Raw genomic sequence first — 18,979 nt, forward strand, 5'->3', positions numbered from 1 at the left:
TGACTTATTGAATAAACAGATACATGAATAAGCATACAAGTAGCTGAATGTAATTCATTACATCTGATATATAATTTTGAGTTCAACTTTTAAATCATGGAATTCAAAATGAATAGAAAGTGGAAAATCAGTCTCGGTTCTGCAAGCATTTGACCTTTCCTTGGGTCACATCTGATTCTCTCTCAATGCCCCACTCTTACCACTAACACACATTTGGGTTTCTGGCCGGAAGTTCTAGGTCAGAAAACTGGGAGTACTTTTGTTTCCAGGTTAATATGGCTACCCTGGAGGCAGTGCTGGAAAAGCAAGCCTTCCCAGGTCTAAGGCAGACTCCACTCTGCCGAGCCAGACTCAGTAGATAGAAGTGGAGGGAGTGAAGTTTGAGGCAGAGACCTGAGACCCAGCAGTTGTCCCCTGCAGGCTGTATCTCTGACCTCCGACTCCTTTCAATCACTCACATGCCCACTGTCCTAACCTCCGGTAGGACTGACCAGTACCCCTTGTGCAAACCTAGCCTGGCTGCTCCACCTCACTGCTCCATGGTATTCTAGCAGTCCCAGCAGCTGCCTCTTCCTGTACTTATGGTTATTCCACATTTTGAAGTGTGGCTTGAATAAGTTTTCGTGCCAAGATAAAATCCAAGCCTTTAAATAAGTAGTTGTAATTGTAGCAAACCTCAAGGCTCTGAGCTTTGACAGGGAGCTTAGCTTATTGGGGAGCCTGAACTCTTGATTCCTGCTCAGAGCTATGCGTGGCCCCCATATGTCTGCTCAGCTGCCCAGAGTGTGGGGCCCTGGGAACGGAGGAACACATGGACAGCACCAGTCCCGGCCTGAGAGCAGAGTCCTACTGCTGCTTCTTCATACTGTTCTGAAGTTGTCAAGATCATTGTAAACTTAGCTTATAATTTCACATCGGTTAGTATTTTTCATGTAGATGAGCTACCAAATTGTTGAATTATTAAGACAGCAACTAATTAAAAATTAAGATATTTTAAATTATCTTAGTCATTTAAGCATCAATAGATCAGTACTCCTCAAAATTAGAGGTGAAAACAAATTACATGGTGAATCTTATTAAGAATCTATATTTAGGGGCATCTGGTTTGTTTAGTCAGTCGAGTGTCGGACTCTTGATTTCGGCCTCAGGTCATGATCTCCTGGTTGGTGGGGTTGAGCCCTGTGTCGCCCCTGCACTGACAGTGCCTGCTTGGGATTCTGTCTCTCTCTCTCTCTCTGTACCCCTCGTCTCTCTCTGTCAAAATAAGTAAATAAAAACTTAAAAAAAAATCTATATTCAGTTCCATCAGGCTTGGGGTAGGGTCCAAGTTTGTGCGTTTCGAACAGACTTCCCAGTGAGAAAAGTGCTGCTACCGGAGGCCCTCACTTAAGTAACAAGTGCAGAGACAGGACCTCAGGTGCCTGCCCCTCTCCCATTAGCAAGGCCAGGGTTACTCAGCACTTTGCTCAAAGGAATAACTTATTCATAACACAGGAATCATCAAAACTTACCCATCAATCGGCCAGTTTCAGGGTCTCTTTCCATTTTCCAATCTGTATATATCACTCCACCTTCCTAAAAATATTACAGGTTCCTGATGAGTACAAAGACAATCAAAGGGACTAACGATCTCATATTCATGTGCTAAGATGGACTGTGACCCAAACAAAAACAAAGGTGCAGGCTAACATAATCAGATGATAATTTGACACAGTGCAGGGAAGGCTTAAACATTTTTTACATTGAACAAAAAAAGGAATTTGTTACATTTTTATTTACACATAGTGAAATGGAGAACACAGGCATTTATGGAGATAATCTATGTACACAAGTTCCAACTACTGAGTTCTTAAACTTTTGTTAATTGGAAATTGTCCACTGGGCTGAAAGCTCCAGGAAGGGATCTGGTGTGACTTATTCAGTGATTTGTTCTCAGCATGATACAAAGTCAGTATTTTAAAAGTTTTGTGGAGTAAGAGGAAAAAGGAAATATAAATTCATAATATGGTGTCATTACCTTTTAAAATTGAGAACAGGAAGTGAAGTTCCACTTAAATAACATAACTAGTAATAATATATATTCCAGCTCTACTTATGGCCATTTTAAGGAGCGGGGAAGTCATAAGAACCTGGTGTAAAGAAGGGACAGAAACAACCACACAAATGGAAAAGACGCAGCACTAGTGAATGGCAGAGGTGGGAGAGGTTTAGAGAAAAACATTTAGTCTCATGCCTTTTCTTATAGAAGGAGCACAGAGACTCAGAGAGGTGAAACAATATAGTCAAGTTCGCCCAGATGCAGTCTCCTAATTCCAATGTTTTTCTCACTGGATAGTAAGAGGAAAACACAGAGAAAGGTGTATAAAAAGAGGGGTTGAGAGGACTCGAAGGATGGCTTGGGACATGTAGGCGAGGGAGAGGAGAGGGGAAAACACTGGAGTACGCAAAGTGAAGTATGCTCCCTGGGGCCAGGGCCTATTCATTCACTCCTCTGTGCTTTTGTTCATTAACTCATGTAACAAACAAGGACTGTGCTTCATGCTGGAAATTCAGAGTCAGAAGATAAGTCCTCCCTCCATTCATGCTGCTCAGAGTCTGAGGGAGCAGAGACCGGCAGATGTCTGGTGCACATGCCTAGCCTGTTGCCCGTGGCACATCACCCGCAGTTACCATTGATTGAGTGCATAGTGCTTGCCAGAGTTGTTAGGAGCTTTCTGTATATGACCCAGCCCTTGCCAGAGTCCTATAGGAGAGTTATTAGTACCTCCTGGGTCTCACAACTGATATGTGGAACACTGAAACCGAACCAAGTCAAAGAGGAATAGAATAACTTGGATCAGGTTAATAAATCCATGTTAAATGCCCATTATATCATTAGCCACCTAGCTGGGAACCTTCACGTCCTTCTCCATCCAGTTACCTGGTTCTGAGAATTCTACTCCTCCTACCCCTGTGTTGACATTCTTGGCCCACTGCTCATGCCCTCTTCATCTCTGGTTGGCCCACTTGAAATCACTGCCTCTCCAGCCTCTGCACCTCCCTGGCTCCATTTCCTCCTGCTTCAGCCCTGTCCTGGCCAGTCTAGATGCCAGAGGGGTCTACCTCATTCTCTCTAACCAAAATCAGCCACGTCAAGAGTTGGTAGAAGAGCATTCTACTGGAATGTCAGCCCATGAGGTAGGGAATTTTGTCTGTCTGCCCACAGATATATTCCCGGGGCCAAGAACAGTGCCTGGCATATAGTAAATGCTCAATAAATATCTGCTGAATGATGGGTGAAGTTAATCCTTTCAAGAACAAGGGCTTGAAAGGCAGGGAAGAGTTTGGCATAGAAAAAGAGAAAAATCAGAGCAGCTGGAGAGAGAGAGGGAGACTGGTGCTGACGGGGGTGTAGAGATAGGAAGGAGCTAAGTTATGCAGAATCTTGTAGGCCACAGTGTGAAGAGTTTGGATTTTATTCATGGTTGAATGAGTTGTCACCGAATGGTTTAAGCAGAGGATATCATATTTTAATTTCTATTTTAAGATCTCGTGGTCATTCGTTTTTCTAAAGCTGTCATCGCCCTGCTTTAAAAACTCTGGTGTGCACAGAGATAATTCTATGATTCTACTTACATGAGGTGTCTGGAATAGTCAAATTCATAGAGCCAGAAAGTACAATGGGGGTTGCCGTGGGCTGGAGGCAGGAGTGAATGGTGAGTTATTGTTTTAATGGGTACAGAATTTCAGTTTGGGATGATGAAAACATTCTGGAGATAGATGGATGCTCAATGATATGAATGTATCTAATAGCACTGAATTAAACACTTTAAATTTATTAAGATGGTAACTTGTTACTTATATTTTTCCAGAATTAAAAAAAATTAGAATCCCAAGTTATAAAAATTGACAGCCCAAGTTATAAAACAAGTATTTGTTTGGTAAGTGCCCCATTGCTTGCCAAATGAAATTCAAATTCCCTAACATGGCAGAAAAGGCTCTTTGACTGGATCCCAACCTAGTATTCAAGGTATAGCATTCCCTCTTGCACAAATGATTCCACTGTCTCCAGACAAATCCCAGACTCCCATAATTCCAAAGCATTGTTTAGGCTGTTACTTCTGCTGGGAATTGTACTCTCATCCTGGTATTTCAGATGCCTCCTCAACCTGCAAAGTCCTAGCTAACAGTCTGGATTCCCCAACCTCCCCTGTCCTCTTCCCGTGGCTTCTGGATGGGCACTGACATGGGTAATGCTATTAATGTGTCTGCTCCATAACTAGGCAGTGAGTGCCCGGTGGACAGGGACTATGCTGTTGATTCATGTCTGACCCAGGGCCTAATGCTGTGCCTGGTGGGCATTATGCTTCTGAGAACTGGTGTAATCTAATCTTCTCATGATACTAAAGTATGAGCTCAGACTGCATTCCAGCGAGACTGACCTATGGCGTCTTTCCATGGTTTAGGAAAAAAACCCTTTATTTCAGAGAAATAGAGTCATGAATGAAGATTATTAGGACTAAGTGAGATATACTTTGGAAAATACCTGGCACAGACCCTGCTATATAGAAAATGTCCAATGAATGTAAGCTCACTTTGGCTATTATAATAAGTGCCAAAAAATGGCAGCCATTATCATTATTATATCCAGTTGTTACTTTTGAATTGAGTGAGTTTTGCACTGTCTTTCCTACTACATTTTGCTAGCTAACAAAGCAATATATTTTCTTAGTAAATTTCTAACACTTAGCATGGTTTCTTCCATATGGTGTAGGTGTTCAATAAATATTTGCAGGTTGATCAATAAATCATTAGTAAAGAAGGTCATGCTGAATTTTATAGATTTTTTTCACATTCATCAGGAACATTTTAAATATGAATTTATGAAGCATGAAGATTTTAAAAATTCAATGCAAATAAGTATATTAAAATATGAAAATGGTATAGATATAAGCCTTCATAAAGCAAATGTACAATAGAGGTTATAATGAAACAGAGTAGACAAGTGGTTGCCAGGGTCTGGGGGGTGGGAGAAACAGGAAGAGGTTGGTAAAAGGGTATAAACTTCCAGCTGTAAGGTTAGTGAGTTCTGAGGATATAAGGTAAAACATGGTGACCACAGTATAACACTGTATTATATAATTGAAATCTGCTAAGAGAATATAACTTAAATGTCATCACACACACACACACACGCACAAAGATAAATATGTGAGGTGATGGATGTGTTAATTAACTAGATGGGGAGGGAAGGCTTTCACAATGTATATGTACATCAAATCACTATGATGTACACTTTAAAATCTTACAATTTCATGTCAATTATGCCTCAATAAAACTGAAATTAAGGCTATAAGAACATATATCGACACATACACATATATATACATATATACATACATGTAAATATACATATATATAACATGTATAAATAAGAGAGCAGATAATTCTAACTCACCTCTGTTCCAACAAAGAACTTTGTGCAGAAGTCCTCTATAGGCTTGAGATTGTTGGCCAACGCACCTTCCAGATTGTGGTATGGGTTCATCTCTCCTGCCTTCACTACTTTGCTCTGGGCTAATATTTTGTCTTTCAGAGGAGTATGAATAGAAGGAGCACATATTTACAGTGAAAGACCTTTCAAAATATAGTTAGTTTATATTTTCTGCCCCTTGCCACACACATCTGCCCCATTCTCTCCCCAGTGTGGCGGGCATAAGTATGAGCATCTTTAGACTTCTAATTTAGCAGTGGAACGTGTCTTTCAAACCAAAGCATATGCAGGAACCCTTGCATGTGAAATCTATCAAAACCTGCATTGCTGTGATTAAAGGGTTTCCTGGTGGGAAGGAGGAGACCCCTCCACCTACTTTCAGGGGCTCTAAAAAGTTCTACAGCACCCAGTTTAAAAAACAGTTCTACATTATTTATATCATTTCAGAATTATTTACAGTAAAAATTGGACATAAAATATATCCTCTGGATTACATTACTTTTGATACTCTCAGTAAAACTCTCTACTGAGAAACTCATGTCATTTTTATTCATTTGGCATTGTATGGAATTTTTTCAAATAACTCATGATTAGACTTTTAAGTATCAAAAATGATCTAACTTCAAAAAATAAATCCATCTAAAATGTATTACTTGTTTTCACAAGCACAGCACATGCATGGAACATAATTTAAAGTTTTCTGGTTAGCTCATGTTTATTACTTAAGAACACCAGGGATTGTACCGCATTATCGCTGTAACTACACATGCAAACAGAGCATAGTTAATCTGGAGGCTAGGGGTGCCTGGGTGGCTTGGTCGGTTAAGCGTCCGACTTCCGCTCAGGTCATGATCTCACGGTCCGTGAGTTCGAGCCCCATGTCGGGCTCTGTGCTGACAGCTCAGAGCCTGGAGCCTGTTTCAGATTCTGTGTCTCCATCTCTCTCTGCCCCTCCCCTGTTCATGCTCTGTCTCTCTCTGTCTCAAAAATAAATAAACGTTAAAAAAAATTTAAAAAAAAATCTGGAGGCTAAAATTCCAACACCATCTGGGCCTTCTTTCTTTTTAAAACAAAAGTCTTTTTAAAAAACAAAGATGTCATCTTGTTTTAAAACAAAAGTCTTTTTATGAGCTAAAATTAATAAATGTTATTTACCGAAGCTTTGGAAAATAGAGGAAAGCATGAGGAAAATAAGAAAAACCATCCATTATCATATTTTCCAGAGATAACCACCATTAAAATGTCTCCCTACAATTACATTTCTGTGAATATATATATTCTGTGAATATATAAAGGATTTTCTTTTAATTGGGCATTTTAGCTTTTATCCTGCTTTTTTATTCTCTTAAAGATATTATCTTGGGCATATTCCCAGGTTACTTATTAGTTTTTTAAAAATGTGACATTAAATTTCTAGGAGAGGTGGTAGAGAAATATATCCTCATCAAACCCTACTCCCCACATCTTAATACATCATCATCTAGATTATATCAACCATGGGAATACTAACAAATGAACATAAGAACCAACCAACAAACATATAAATGAAAACTAAAATAGAAGAAAACCTCAGCTACACTAAAAATATATATACCATTAAAAAAACCTATAACATAATTCTGGACAAAAGTGAGAAACAATTATGATTTTGTTGGTACAATCAACCAGTGCTTCCTTTGTTAGGGATCTACATGCTTTGGGCAGTCTCCCTTCCCAAAAGATAAGACATCAAAAACAAGTAACAAGGTAAGCCAAACATGAAACCGGACTTGTAAATAGCTGTATTACAAAGTGCCAATCAACATGTCAAGAAATAACTAGGTACATTTAATCACATTGTTCTTACTAAAAGATATTATTCATATACATTTAACATGAGGAAAAAGGCATTTTTTATCCATTTAATGTATAAAATTAAAATCATTAAAATATTTCAAATTCATCACTCTCATTTCAATGTCTGTTTTTCTCTTTCTAAATAATACACATTAACATATTAGTAGAGTAGAACGTGTATGTAATTGGTAAATAAATACATGTTTGTTGGCAATATGTGCTCAAAAATTTTTCTTGATGGGATGCAAGATGGAAAAGTCTGGAGCCCTCTGGTCTAACAAGGAGAGCCTGATCCAGGGGTCACTACCAGTAACACAAAGGAAGAGGCAAAGGTGAGATATGCTATCACGGAAGACCTAATTCTCCTAAGTGAGAGACTGGATGTAGGGACCGGAGGAGAGAGACAGGGATGACTCAAGTTGTGTTCTGGACACACGGACATTGAGGGAGCAGGTTGGGTTTAAGCCCAAGAGATAGCAAGAGGCAAAGTGGGGGATTCTCAGCAGATTAAGAGTAGACCCAGTTACTGAAAGGAGTGAGGAACGTGGAAAGCATACCACTGAAATTTGAATTTGAGGCATATCCACGCTGAGAGGGCAGCAGAGAAAGAGGGCAGAGGAGAGAAACTGAAGAAGTATTAGGAAAGCCACAAAAACCAAGGCAGGAGCTCTGAGAAAAGGGGCTACGTTGATAGTGTTGAATGTGGTGGAGTTAAAGAGAATGAAGCCAGACAAAAATGTTGTCATCAACTGTGTTTACTCAGACTTGACTGGAATAACTTGCATATTTATTAAAATCAACATCATCCCCATGGATTTTCCATCCATGGATTTCCATCACCAGGGCCCAGCATAACAGTAGCAGCTAACACTGAATGCTTACTACATGACTACATGCCAGGTACTGAACTGTGTGCTCTACATGCACCATTTCATTCAATTCTCGCAATAACTCCCAAGGTAGTTAAGAATTAATTCTCCTTCAAGGATGATAAAGTGAGGCTCAGAGAGATTAAGTAGCTTGCCCAGGCCTCATATACAGTGGCTTACATTTATTGTGGGTTGACAAAGAGCTGTTCTTAGAGCTGTATATATATTAACTCATTTTATCTTCTCAATACTACATGAAGTCGTTACCTTCATTATTTGCTTCCGTTATCTTCATGTATCTCTTTTCAAATAAGTTTTTTGTTTGTTTGTTTGTTTGTTTGTTTGTTTTAAAGTAAGGCACAGAGAGGTATAGTAATTTGACCTGGTCAAATAATAAATTGTGGCTTTGGGGTTTAAACCCAAACTCCGGAATCTACATCCTTAACCACTATGCCACAGTGCTTAGGAGAATATAACGGAGGCTCTGAAGGCAATTACAGAGTAGGAATTCCAAAAACTTTTAGAGCAAAGTCTTCCGCAACAGAATAAACAAAAAGAACATCTTAAAGTGACTACTCAGAAGGGCAGACTACTAAGGATCTAATATGGCAGGCAAAAGCCAAGTAGCCTACAGCCACTAGGTGGCAACAGAGTACCAAACAATGCTCCTGAGAGTGCTCCCCAGGGTGTGCCAGTGGAATAGCTGAATTTGTGATTCTTGGTGGAGAGGAGGGGGAGGAGAACCAATACAGACAATACACAGAACATGGTCAAGAAGCATATGACCATGTGTATTCTAGTCAATAGGTTCAAGTCTGGCCAGAGTAGGTGGATAGCTGACAGTGTGTCGTAAGGAAATTCAAAATACCATAATGAGATCTCAAGTAAAGTTCTGAGAGCTGGCCATCTACACAAGAGGCCAGTCACAACCCACGGTAACTGCCTTTAGTGATAAGAGGAGTGTGTTAGCAAGATCCATTGAGATTACCAAGTGAAATTTAATTTTCTCCAGGATTTGTGGTACTGCCTGCCAACACAGACTTCTGAACACACGTAAAGGGACACAGCCAATTAAAGTCTCAGCTGAGAATTGAAAAACATGTTTGTCCGTTCCCTTTATGAACTGATTTAGCCAAATTTATCAGGTTAAATAATATTCTAAGAAAGAGAGATATATTTCTCTAAGACATATCCACAGGAAAAAAAAAAAAAAGAAAGAAAGAAAGAAGAAATATCCACCAAGTGACTTTGTCTGTAAAGAGAACATTCATTTGATGGGGAGTATTTCTGTTTGATGACATTGGGGGCATGCTTCAGGATTTGTTTTAAATAGGTCGTTTCTTAAGTGGATGTAGATATGTATCTATCCCACCAGAATGTAAGCTCCATGGAAGCAGGGAATTGGCTTTTCCCAGCTATATCCTCAGAGCCTGTTGCTTTGCAAGAGTTTAATAAATGTTTTGAATAAACACAGATATAAATATAGAGATAACAGTGTAAAAATTGTTCTTTAAAAAAATTAAGGTATTACAATTACTAAATCACAGCCAAGTGGAGTTTATCCCAGGAATGCAGGGCTAGTTTAACATTTGGATATTAAAATAATTTACCATATTAATAAGCTTAAAAAGAAAAAAAGCATGATCATCTGCAAAAATGCAGAAAAATCTTTTGACAAAATCCAACATTAACTTGTGTATAAAAGGGAACTTCTTTAACCTGATAAAGGCTTCTACAAAAACCCTACAGTTAACATCATACTTACTTGTGAAAGACTAAATGCTTTCTCCCTGAGATCTGGATTAAAACAAGAACGCTCTCCCCTAGAGGTTCTAGCCAGTGTAATCAGGTAAGGAAAAAAATCATACAAATCAGAAAAGAAGAAGTAAAACTGTCCTTATTTACAGATGACATTATCATCTATATAGCAAAAATCTAAATGATATTATCATCTAGAGAACCTATATAAATCCTCTACAAATAAGCCATGATAACTAATGTGATTTTAGGAAGACTGAAGGATACAAAATCAATACTCAAACATTAATTGTATTTTTATACGCTGGTAATGAACCATCAAAAATTAAAAATTTGAAAGTACTATTTACTAGAACACCAAAAAATGTGAAAGACTTAGAGACACCTATCATAAGAAGCAAAAGCCCTGTACACTGAAAGGTATAAAATATCAGTGAGAAATTAATGACCTAAATAGATGGAGAGATATACTGTACTTATGAGGTAAAAGACTTTATATGGCAGACTCCAAATTCTCATAATACTGAGTTACAGTTTTGACACAATTCCAATCAAAGTCAGAGCAGGCTTATCCAAGACAAAAGATACAATATCCACATGGGAAAGCAAAAAACCTAGAATGGTCAAAAACTATTTTGAAAAAGAAAAAAAAAAGTTGAAAGCACTAATTTCAAGGCTAATTACAAAGCTACAGTAATCAAGACAATGTGGTATTGGTGTAAAGATAAGACATACAGATCAATAGAACAAAATAGAGAGTTCAGAAATGGACTCACACATATTAGGACAGGTGATCTTTGACAAAGGTGCAAAAACCATCCAGTGGAGAAAGGACAGTGTCTTCAACAAATGGCACTGGAACACTACACGCAAATGAACTCCAATCCATAATTTGTGCAGAGAAAAAAATTATCTCAATAAAGATCATCAACTTAGTTATAAAACTCCTAGAAAAAAAGTAGCCCAAACTTGGGTTAAATTCAAAACCAAAATCATGACCCACAAAAGAACAAACTGTATTCCCTCAAAATTAAAAACTTCTGCTTTTCTAAAGACAGTGTTAAGAGAATAATGCTTAATATTTCATAGACTGGGAGAAAATATTTGCAAATCACATATCTGATAAAGGACTAGTATGCAGAATATATTAAGAGCTCTGAAAACTCTGAAATAAGAAAACAAACAGCACAACTAAAAAACAGATCAAAGATATGGACACTTCACCAAAGAAGATAGGTATACAAATGGAAAAAAATACATGCAAATATACTCGACATCTTTAGTCATTAGGTAAACGCAAATGAGATATCACCACACATGTTTTAGAATGGTTAAGGTAAAAAGACTAGCCATATCATCTATCCATGAGGATGTGGAAAAACTGGAACTTTCCCTCACTGCTCATTGGAATGTAAAATGGTGCAACCACTTTGTAAAACACTGTGGCAGTTTCTTAAAAAGTTAAACATACACCTGCCGTATTATTTAATCATCCCATTCCTAGGTATTTACCCAAGCAAATAAAATCATATGTCCATACAAAGGCTTGTATATGTATATGTATATGTATATGTATATGTATATGTAATAGCCCTACACTGAAAAAGACCCAAATGCCCATCAACAGGTGAATGGATAAACATGTGCAGTATATCCATATGATGAAATATTACTCTAGAATAAAAGGGAATTAACTATTGATGTATACAACAACATAGATGAATTCCAAAATCATTATACTGACTGAAAGAAGTCAGACTCCCCCCAAAGCGCATATACTCTTTGAATTACATAAAGTTCTAGAAAATTGCAAACTGACATAGTGAGAGAAAGCAGATCGGTGGTGGTCTGGTAGGTGGAGGTGGGGGAGGTGCTGGAGGGAGGTGTTAAAAAATGCATCTTTATGTGAGTCACCTTTAGGAAGTGATGGATATGTTCATTATCTTGATTATAGTGATGGTTCCATGGATTTTTAATTTGTCAATACATATCAAATTGAATACTTTAACATGTACATTTTATTGTATGTCAATTATACCTCAATAAACTTGTTAAAAGTGAGTAAGAAAAAAAGCACACTATAAAAGATACAGTAATGTCCTTACTAGTAGTTGGATAAAAGCAGTAACATCCTCATGATCATCTGTTTTCATTAATTTAAAGAGTGAGGTATTTAATGAGTTACTCTTTACAAGTTACATTAACCTCTCTCAGTTTTTGTTTCCTTAATTATAAAATGGTAATGAAAACTCCCAGTTTGCAGGATTGTCATGATCATTGGCATCTGTTTTACTCATTGTTACACTCCTGGGGCCTGGCATAAAGTGAGAATTTTATAAATAACTGTTAAGTGAATGAAACCATGTGCAATATTAGCTAGCACAGTACCTGACTCATGGCTGAAATTCAATAAATTATAGCCAATAGCTGAATACAAAGAAGTGGAGAAGAGAACCCAACTTCGATTCCCTCTGGAATCTGGAATTTGGGCCTTTGCAGGCCCAAATACATAAAAACATGAGATGTTTTAATACTGCTTAGAAAGTGTCCATAAAAATATAGTGATCCCTTTGTTGGTTGGTTGGTTGGTTTTTAGCATGAGGTCTTGAGTTGTATCTATGAAACACACAGCTTCAAAGTGAGTTTTGCCCAAGCTGGGTATTAGATATATATGTTTCTGAGATATTCTATCATTTAACTGAACATTCAACAACTTATAAATGGAAATCCTTTTGATAAGGCAAATATTTGGAAAGTACTTCAGTTTCTAGTGATTCTTGTACATTTCCATTATGCATTGCTCTCAGGGTGGGATATTCATGCATACCTTTATTTTAATAGCTTTGACATTTATATGTGTACCCTTCAATTATTTCAACAAAGGTGTATGGGTTGAGATAGGTTAAAAAGTCAATTGTTATTTCTCTACTCTGTTTTATGGTGGTGCTGTACGAATATTAATTTTTCTATTATGTTCTGATTGGGAATGGTAATTTATTTCTTACATTTCATAACTTATTTTGCTAGACTTGAGATATGTTCCATTTTATACAACTATTCTTTGAGCACATGCATACTTATTAAGACAGTTTTGTAAAAATTTTTCAATGAGCTTTCAAACATATATAAATGTACTCAATAAATGTTTATGAAACTAAGCTGAACTGAATCCTGTGAAATCTTTGTGTGTATATAGGCAATTTTAATGTGTTGGCTGTAGTTATTAGAGCCATTATAAAGTTCCATATTGGAGAGTTTGAGTTTCTGTATTCTTTTTACAAATCAGACTATCTTAGCAACCGTCTAACTCACTGTAGACATAAGGAACCACTAATACTCAAACTATTACATGCCTTTTTAAAAATGTTTTTTAATTTATTTATTTTGAGAGAGGGAGGGAGAGAGAGAATGAGCGGAGGAGGGGCAGAGAGAGGGAGGCAGAGAGGATCCTAGCAGGCTCCACACTGTCAGTGCAGAGCCCATCTCGACTTAAACTCACCAACCCAACCCTGAAATCATGACCTGAGCTGAAACGAGGAGTCAGCCACTCAACTGACTGAGCCACCCAGGGACGCCCTCATGCCTTTTTAATAAGCAAAGGCAGTTACCTTGTGCTTTGTAAAGGAGATGGTCCTCACTCAGGCTGATCTTGGTTGGGCAGTGGTCTAAACTTGTTTCACCTTTAGACAGCCTTATCTTTTGGGAGAACATATAAGAAAGATTATTTCTATATATCCTGTGGGTGATTTATTCTTGCTTTTCCAAATGATTGGAAAAACAGATCTGCCCCCAGATGGCTGTTTTCCACCTCCCTCCCCTTGTCCCTTTTCCATTCTCTTTCAGATTTCTGGTTGCTTTTCCCCAGGGATAGTGTCTAAACCACAGTTTCTAAAACCTTGTGACCCAAGGGTGCTTGTCCAGGAGCTCCTTTCCAAATCCCAGGCTCGTGTGTTTAATTTCTGAAAATATTGTGTATTCTGTTTCATAATATATCCTTTTTGGTTTTAATATAAAATAAGGGCTTATTCTCCTGTTTCCTAAATCTTTCAGTTAAACGAACCTCCAGAAGGTTGTGTGGGGTCTTTTCATCTGCCTGGCACTGCTTAGTCCATTTGGGGACACACATGCCCCTGAGCTCCAGAAGTGGCCCTGAGTCTGCACCAGAACAGGATATTTTTCCCTCACAGCATCTGCCCCACGTTTCTCCATCAGGATGTTTGTCTACATGCTTACAATTACTCAGGTGAGTCTTTGCACATTTCTTTTAAAACTATTTATAGCTCAAGTAAATCCTACCACAGAAAATTCCTAACCCTCTCTTTCTAATTTCTAATCCTTAATCCCAGCTACTTCAGGAATATTCTCACCCCTCTGTGCTCTCTCTTCCATTTGGAGCAAATATATAATAATGTAATGTAATGTAATGTAATGTAATGTAATGTAATGTAATAATGACACTTGTACAACAAAGGGAAAAAAGTATTAAGTTTGGAATTAGAACTACACATTCTAAAAAAGGAAAGTCATCAATATCGGAAGCTCATTCATACTTTCCATACATATTCCATCCACAGCCATATCTTTCTCAAATTAAAATTGCTTTTCTTCAAGCTCTGCTTTTCAAGAAAAGTGCAAGCAATTACTCTTTCAATTACTTTCGGTTTTGTTTGCTCATGGGTATTAAAATACTGTTTCCTACTAGATGCGAAACATGCAGAATTTTGCCTACATTGGGGCAAAATTAGCATTTCTAGCTAACGGGAGAGCCTACTGATTTACAGAGAACTGCTCATGCACATGAATAGTTATTATACAAATCATTGATAAGTTGCAGCTTGCTAATACATGAACAAATGTCAATCTTGAGTTCACAAAAATTGTGATTTTGGGCTTGACCTAAGCAGGCATCATAATAATCCTCAATGAAAGAATCAGTTGGTTAAATGAATACGTAAATTATAAAGTCTTATGCTAATTTGAGCTCCTCCACTTTTAGAGTGTGGGTATATATGTATGCAAATGCATGTACACAATACAAAGTATATATAAGTTAATAGAATGGACTAAACTGCGTGTTACTCACCTTAATGAGGGGTTTCCAGGAGAGATCTAGATGCAAAAAAGTAGATGGCACATCAAAAGGAATTTCAATACTTTCTTCTTTCTTTTTCTCTATTGGTGGTGGGGTTAAAGCTTTCTGTGATCTGATATCCCAAAAACATATTGTGCTTTAAAAAAAATTCACATGTTATTTAATATAAATAAGAGGTATAGCCTGAGAACTACCATACTTCCTGCTGTTACACATTAGCAATGTAATCATGGCTGTATTTTAATACCTCTGAAAGTAAGATTTTTATGAAATGCCACTGTTTTGCATCTTATAGAAAATTATACAGTTTATAAGGTTATTTCATGACTTTGCTAGTATTAACACGAATATTACAGGAGAATTGAGTTTGGAGACTGACACCATCTTTTTTTTTAACATAACAACTTTATTGAAATCTAACTCGTATAGCACAAAATTCACCTATTTAAAGTACACAATTCAGTGGTTTTCAATTTTTCACAGTCAATTTTAGAAGATTTTTGTCACCCCAAAAAGAAATCTTGTACAGATTGGCAGTCACTCCTCATTGCCCCCAGCCCCTCCCACCGGCCCTAGACAACTACTCATCCACCTCTTGTCTGTATAGATTTGTCTCTTCTGGACATTTCACATAAATGGAATCGAATATGTGGCCTTTTGTGACTGGCTTCTGTCATTTAGCACATTTTCGAAGTTCATGTCAGCACACCATTTCTTTGTATTGCCAAATAATATCCCATTGTATGGAATATACCACAGTTTATTTATCCATTCACCAGTTGATGGACTATTATGAAGAATGCTGCTCTGAACATTTGTGTATAAGTTTTGTGTGGATTCCTGGTTGCATTTCTCTTAGGTATACACTGAGGAGTGTAATTGCTGTGTTATATGCTAACTTCTGGGTTTGATCTTTTGAGGAACTGCTAGATTATTTTCCAAAGCAACTGCATCAGTTTTACGTTCCCATCAGCAATGTGTGAGGATTCAAATTACTCCACATCCTTGCCAACACTTGCTACTTTTAGTCTTTTTTATTACAGCCATCCTAGTGGGGGAAGTGGTGTCTCATAAAAATTAATTTAGATTTGGGACACCTGGGTGCCTCAGTCGGTTGAACCTCTGACTTCAGCTCAGGTCATGATCTCACAGTTAGTGGGTTCCAGCCCCATGTTGGACTTTGTGCTGACAGCACAGAGCCTGCTTTGGATTCTCTGTCTCCCTCTCTCTCTCTGCAACACCCCCCCCCCCATAAATAAACATTGAAAAAAAATTTAAAATTGATTTAGATTTATATTTGCATGTGCTTTGGAAGTAATATGTAGGAAATCACTCTCTAATCCAAGGTCATGAACATTTATGCTTATGTTCGTTAATGTTTTCTTCTAAAAGCTGCATGGTTTCACATCTTACATTTAGATCTTTGTTCCATTTTCAGCTAATTTTTGTATAAGGTGTGAGGTAAGGGTCCAACTTCATTCTTTTGCTTGCACATATTCAGCCAAATGTCTCAGCACCATTTGTTGAAAAGATTAGTCTTTTTCCATTAAGTTGTTTCAGTACTCTTGTTGAAAATCAGTCATCCATAGACATATAGGTTTATTGCTGTACTGTATGATTTCTGTGTCTGTCTTTTTGCCAGTGTCAGTACATCTGTCTCTATAGTTATAACTTTGCAGAAAGTTCAGAGATCAGGAAGTGTGAGTCCTCCAACTTTGTTTTTTATCAAGATTGTCACTTTGGCTATTTTAGGTCTCATTGTGTTTTGTTTTGTTTTGTTTTTGCAATCTTTTTTTAATTTTTAATTTTATTTATTTATTTATTTTTAAATTTACATCCAAATTAGTTAGCATATAGTGCAACAATGATTTCAGGAGTAGATTCCTTAGTGCCCCTTACCCATTTAGTCCATCCCCCCTCCCACACCCCCTCCTCTAACCCTCTGTTTGTTCTCCATATTTATGACTCTCTTATGTTTTATCCCTCTCCCTGTTTTTATATTATTTTTGTTTCCCTTCCCTTATGTGTATCTGTTTTGTCTCTTAAAGTCCTCATACAAGTGAAGTCATATGATATTTGTCTTTGACTGACTAATTTCACTTAGCATAATGCCCTCCAGTACCATCCACATAGTTGCAAATGGCAAAATTTCATTCTTTTTGATTGCCAAGTAATACTCCATTGTGTATATATATATATATATATATATATATATATATATACCACATCTTCTTTATCCATTTATCCATTGATGGACATTTGGGCTCTTTCCATACTTTGGCTATTGTTGATAGTGCTGCTATAAACATGGGGGTGCATGTATCCCTTCAAAACAGCACACCTGTATCCCTTGGTTAAATACCTAGTAGTGCAATTGCTGGGTCGTAGGGCAGTTCTATTTTTAGTTTTTTGAGGAACCTCCATACTATTTTCCACAGTGGCTGCACCAGCTTGCATTCCCACCAATAATGCAAAAGAGATCCTCTTTCTCCGCATCCTCGCCAACATCTGTTGTTGCCTGAGTTGTTCATGTTAGCCATTCTGACAGGTGTAAGGTGGTATCTTATTGTGGTTTTCATTTGTATTTCCCTGATGATAAGTGAAGTTGAGCATTTTTTCATGTGTCAGTTGGCCATCTGGATGTCTTTGGAGAAGTGTCTATTCATGTCTTTTGCCCATTTCTTCACTGGATTGTTTTTTGGGTGTTGAGTTTGATAAGTTCTTTATAGATTTTAGATACTAACCCTTTATCTGATATGTCGTTTACAAATATCTTCTCCCCTTCTGTCTGTTGCCTTTTAGTTTTGCTGATTGTTTCCTTCGCTGTGCAGAAGCTTTTTATTTTGATGAGGTCCCAGTAGTTCATTTTTGCTTTTGTTTCCCTGGCCTCTGGAGACGTGTTGAATAAGAAGTTGCTGCGGCCAAGATAAAAGAGGTTTTTGCCTGCTTTCTCCTTGAGGATTTTGATGGCTTCCTGTCTTACATTTAGGTCTTTCATCCATTTTGAGTTTATTTTTGTGCATGGTGTAAGAAAGTGGTCCAGGTTCATTCTTTTGCATGTCGCTGTCCAGCACCATTTGCTGAAGAGACTGTCTTTATTCCATTGGATATTCTTTCCTGCTTTGTCAAAGATTAGTTGGCCATACATTTGTGGGTCCATTTCTGGGTTCTCTATTCTGTTCCATTGATCTGAGTGTCTGTTCTTGTGCCAGTACCATGCTGTCTTGATGATTACAGCTTTGTAGTATAGCTTGAAGTCTGGGATTGTGATGCCTCCTGCTTTGGTTTTCTTTTTCAAGATTGCTTTGGCTATTCGGGGTCTTTTCTGGTTCCATACAAATTTTAGGATTATTTGTTTTAGCTCTGTGAAGAATGCTGGTGTTATTTTGATAGGGATTGCATTGAATGTGTAGATTGCCTCAGGTAGTATTGACATTTTAACAATATTTGTTCTTCCTATCCAGCAGCATGGAATCTTTTTCCATTTTTTTGTGTCTTCTTCAATTTCTTTCATAAGCTTTCTATAGTTTTCAGTGTATAGGTTTTTTACCTCTTTGGTTGGATTTATTCCTAGGTATTTTATGGTTTTTTGTACAACTGTAAATGGGATCGATTCCTTGATTTCTCTTTTTGTTGCTTCATTGTTGGTGTATAGGAATGCAACCAATTTCTGCACATCGATTTTATATCCTGCAACTTTGCTGAATTCATGATTCAGTTCTAGCAGTTTTTTTGTGGAATCTTTAGGGTTTTCCATATAGAGTATCATGTCATCTGCGAAGAGTGAAAGTTTGACCTCCTCCTGGCCAATTTGGAGTGAAAGTTTGACCTCCTCTTGCCTTTTATTTCTTTGTGTTGTCTGATTGCAGAGGCGAAGACTTCCAATACTATGTTGAATAACAGTGGCGAGAGTGGACATCCCTGTCTTGTTCCTGACCTTAGGGGAAATCT

General features: G+C 37.6%; 1 protein-coding gene and 1 long non-coding RNA gene across 4 annotated transcripts in view; one reads left to right on the top strand and one right to left on the bottom strand.

Annotated features, from left to right (window-relative positions):
• LOC109246198 (uncharacterized) overlaps positions 1 to 14,276 on the top strand; it is a 40,400-nt gene extending 26,124 nt beyond the window's left edge. Inside the window, exon 4 of the long non-coding RNA XR_002071257.2 lies at positions 13,987 to 14,276. This is a non-coding gene — a long non-coding RNA (uncharacterized LOC109246198). The remainder of the gene's footprint in view (positions 1 to 13,986) is intronic.
• Positions 1 to 18,979, bottom strand: part of DNAI3 (dynein axonemal intermediate chain 3) — a 96,038-nt gene that overhangs the window by 13,531 nt on the left and 63,528 nt on the right. For all 3 annotated transcript variants that reach the window (XM_019414008.2, XM_019414007.2, XM_019414006.2), the window contains exons 15-18: positions 15,020 to 15,164; positions 13,545 to 13,632; positions 5,438 to 5,568; positions 1,512 to 1,575 (exon numbers count right to left, since the gene is read on the bottom strand). In XM_019414008.2, coding sequence (XP_019269553.2) covers positions 1,512 to 1,575; positions 5,438 to 5,568; positions 13,545 to 13,632; positions 15,020 to 15,164 — 428 coding nt within the window. The remainder of the gene's footprint in view (positions 1 to 1,511; positions 1,576 to 5,437; positions 5,569 to 13,544; positions 13,633 to 15,019; positions 15,165 to 18,979) is intronic.

This window comes from Panthera pardus, unplaced genomic scaffold (genome assembly GCF_024362965.1).
Source record: "Panthera pardus isolate Hobbes unplaced genomic scaffold, ASM2436296v1 HiC_scaffold_11, whole genome shotgun sequence".
NCBI classification, from domain to species: Eukaryota; Metazoa; Chordata; class Mammalia; order Carnivora; family Felidae; genus Panthera; species Panthera pardus.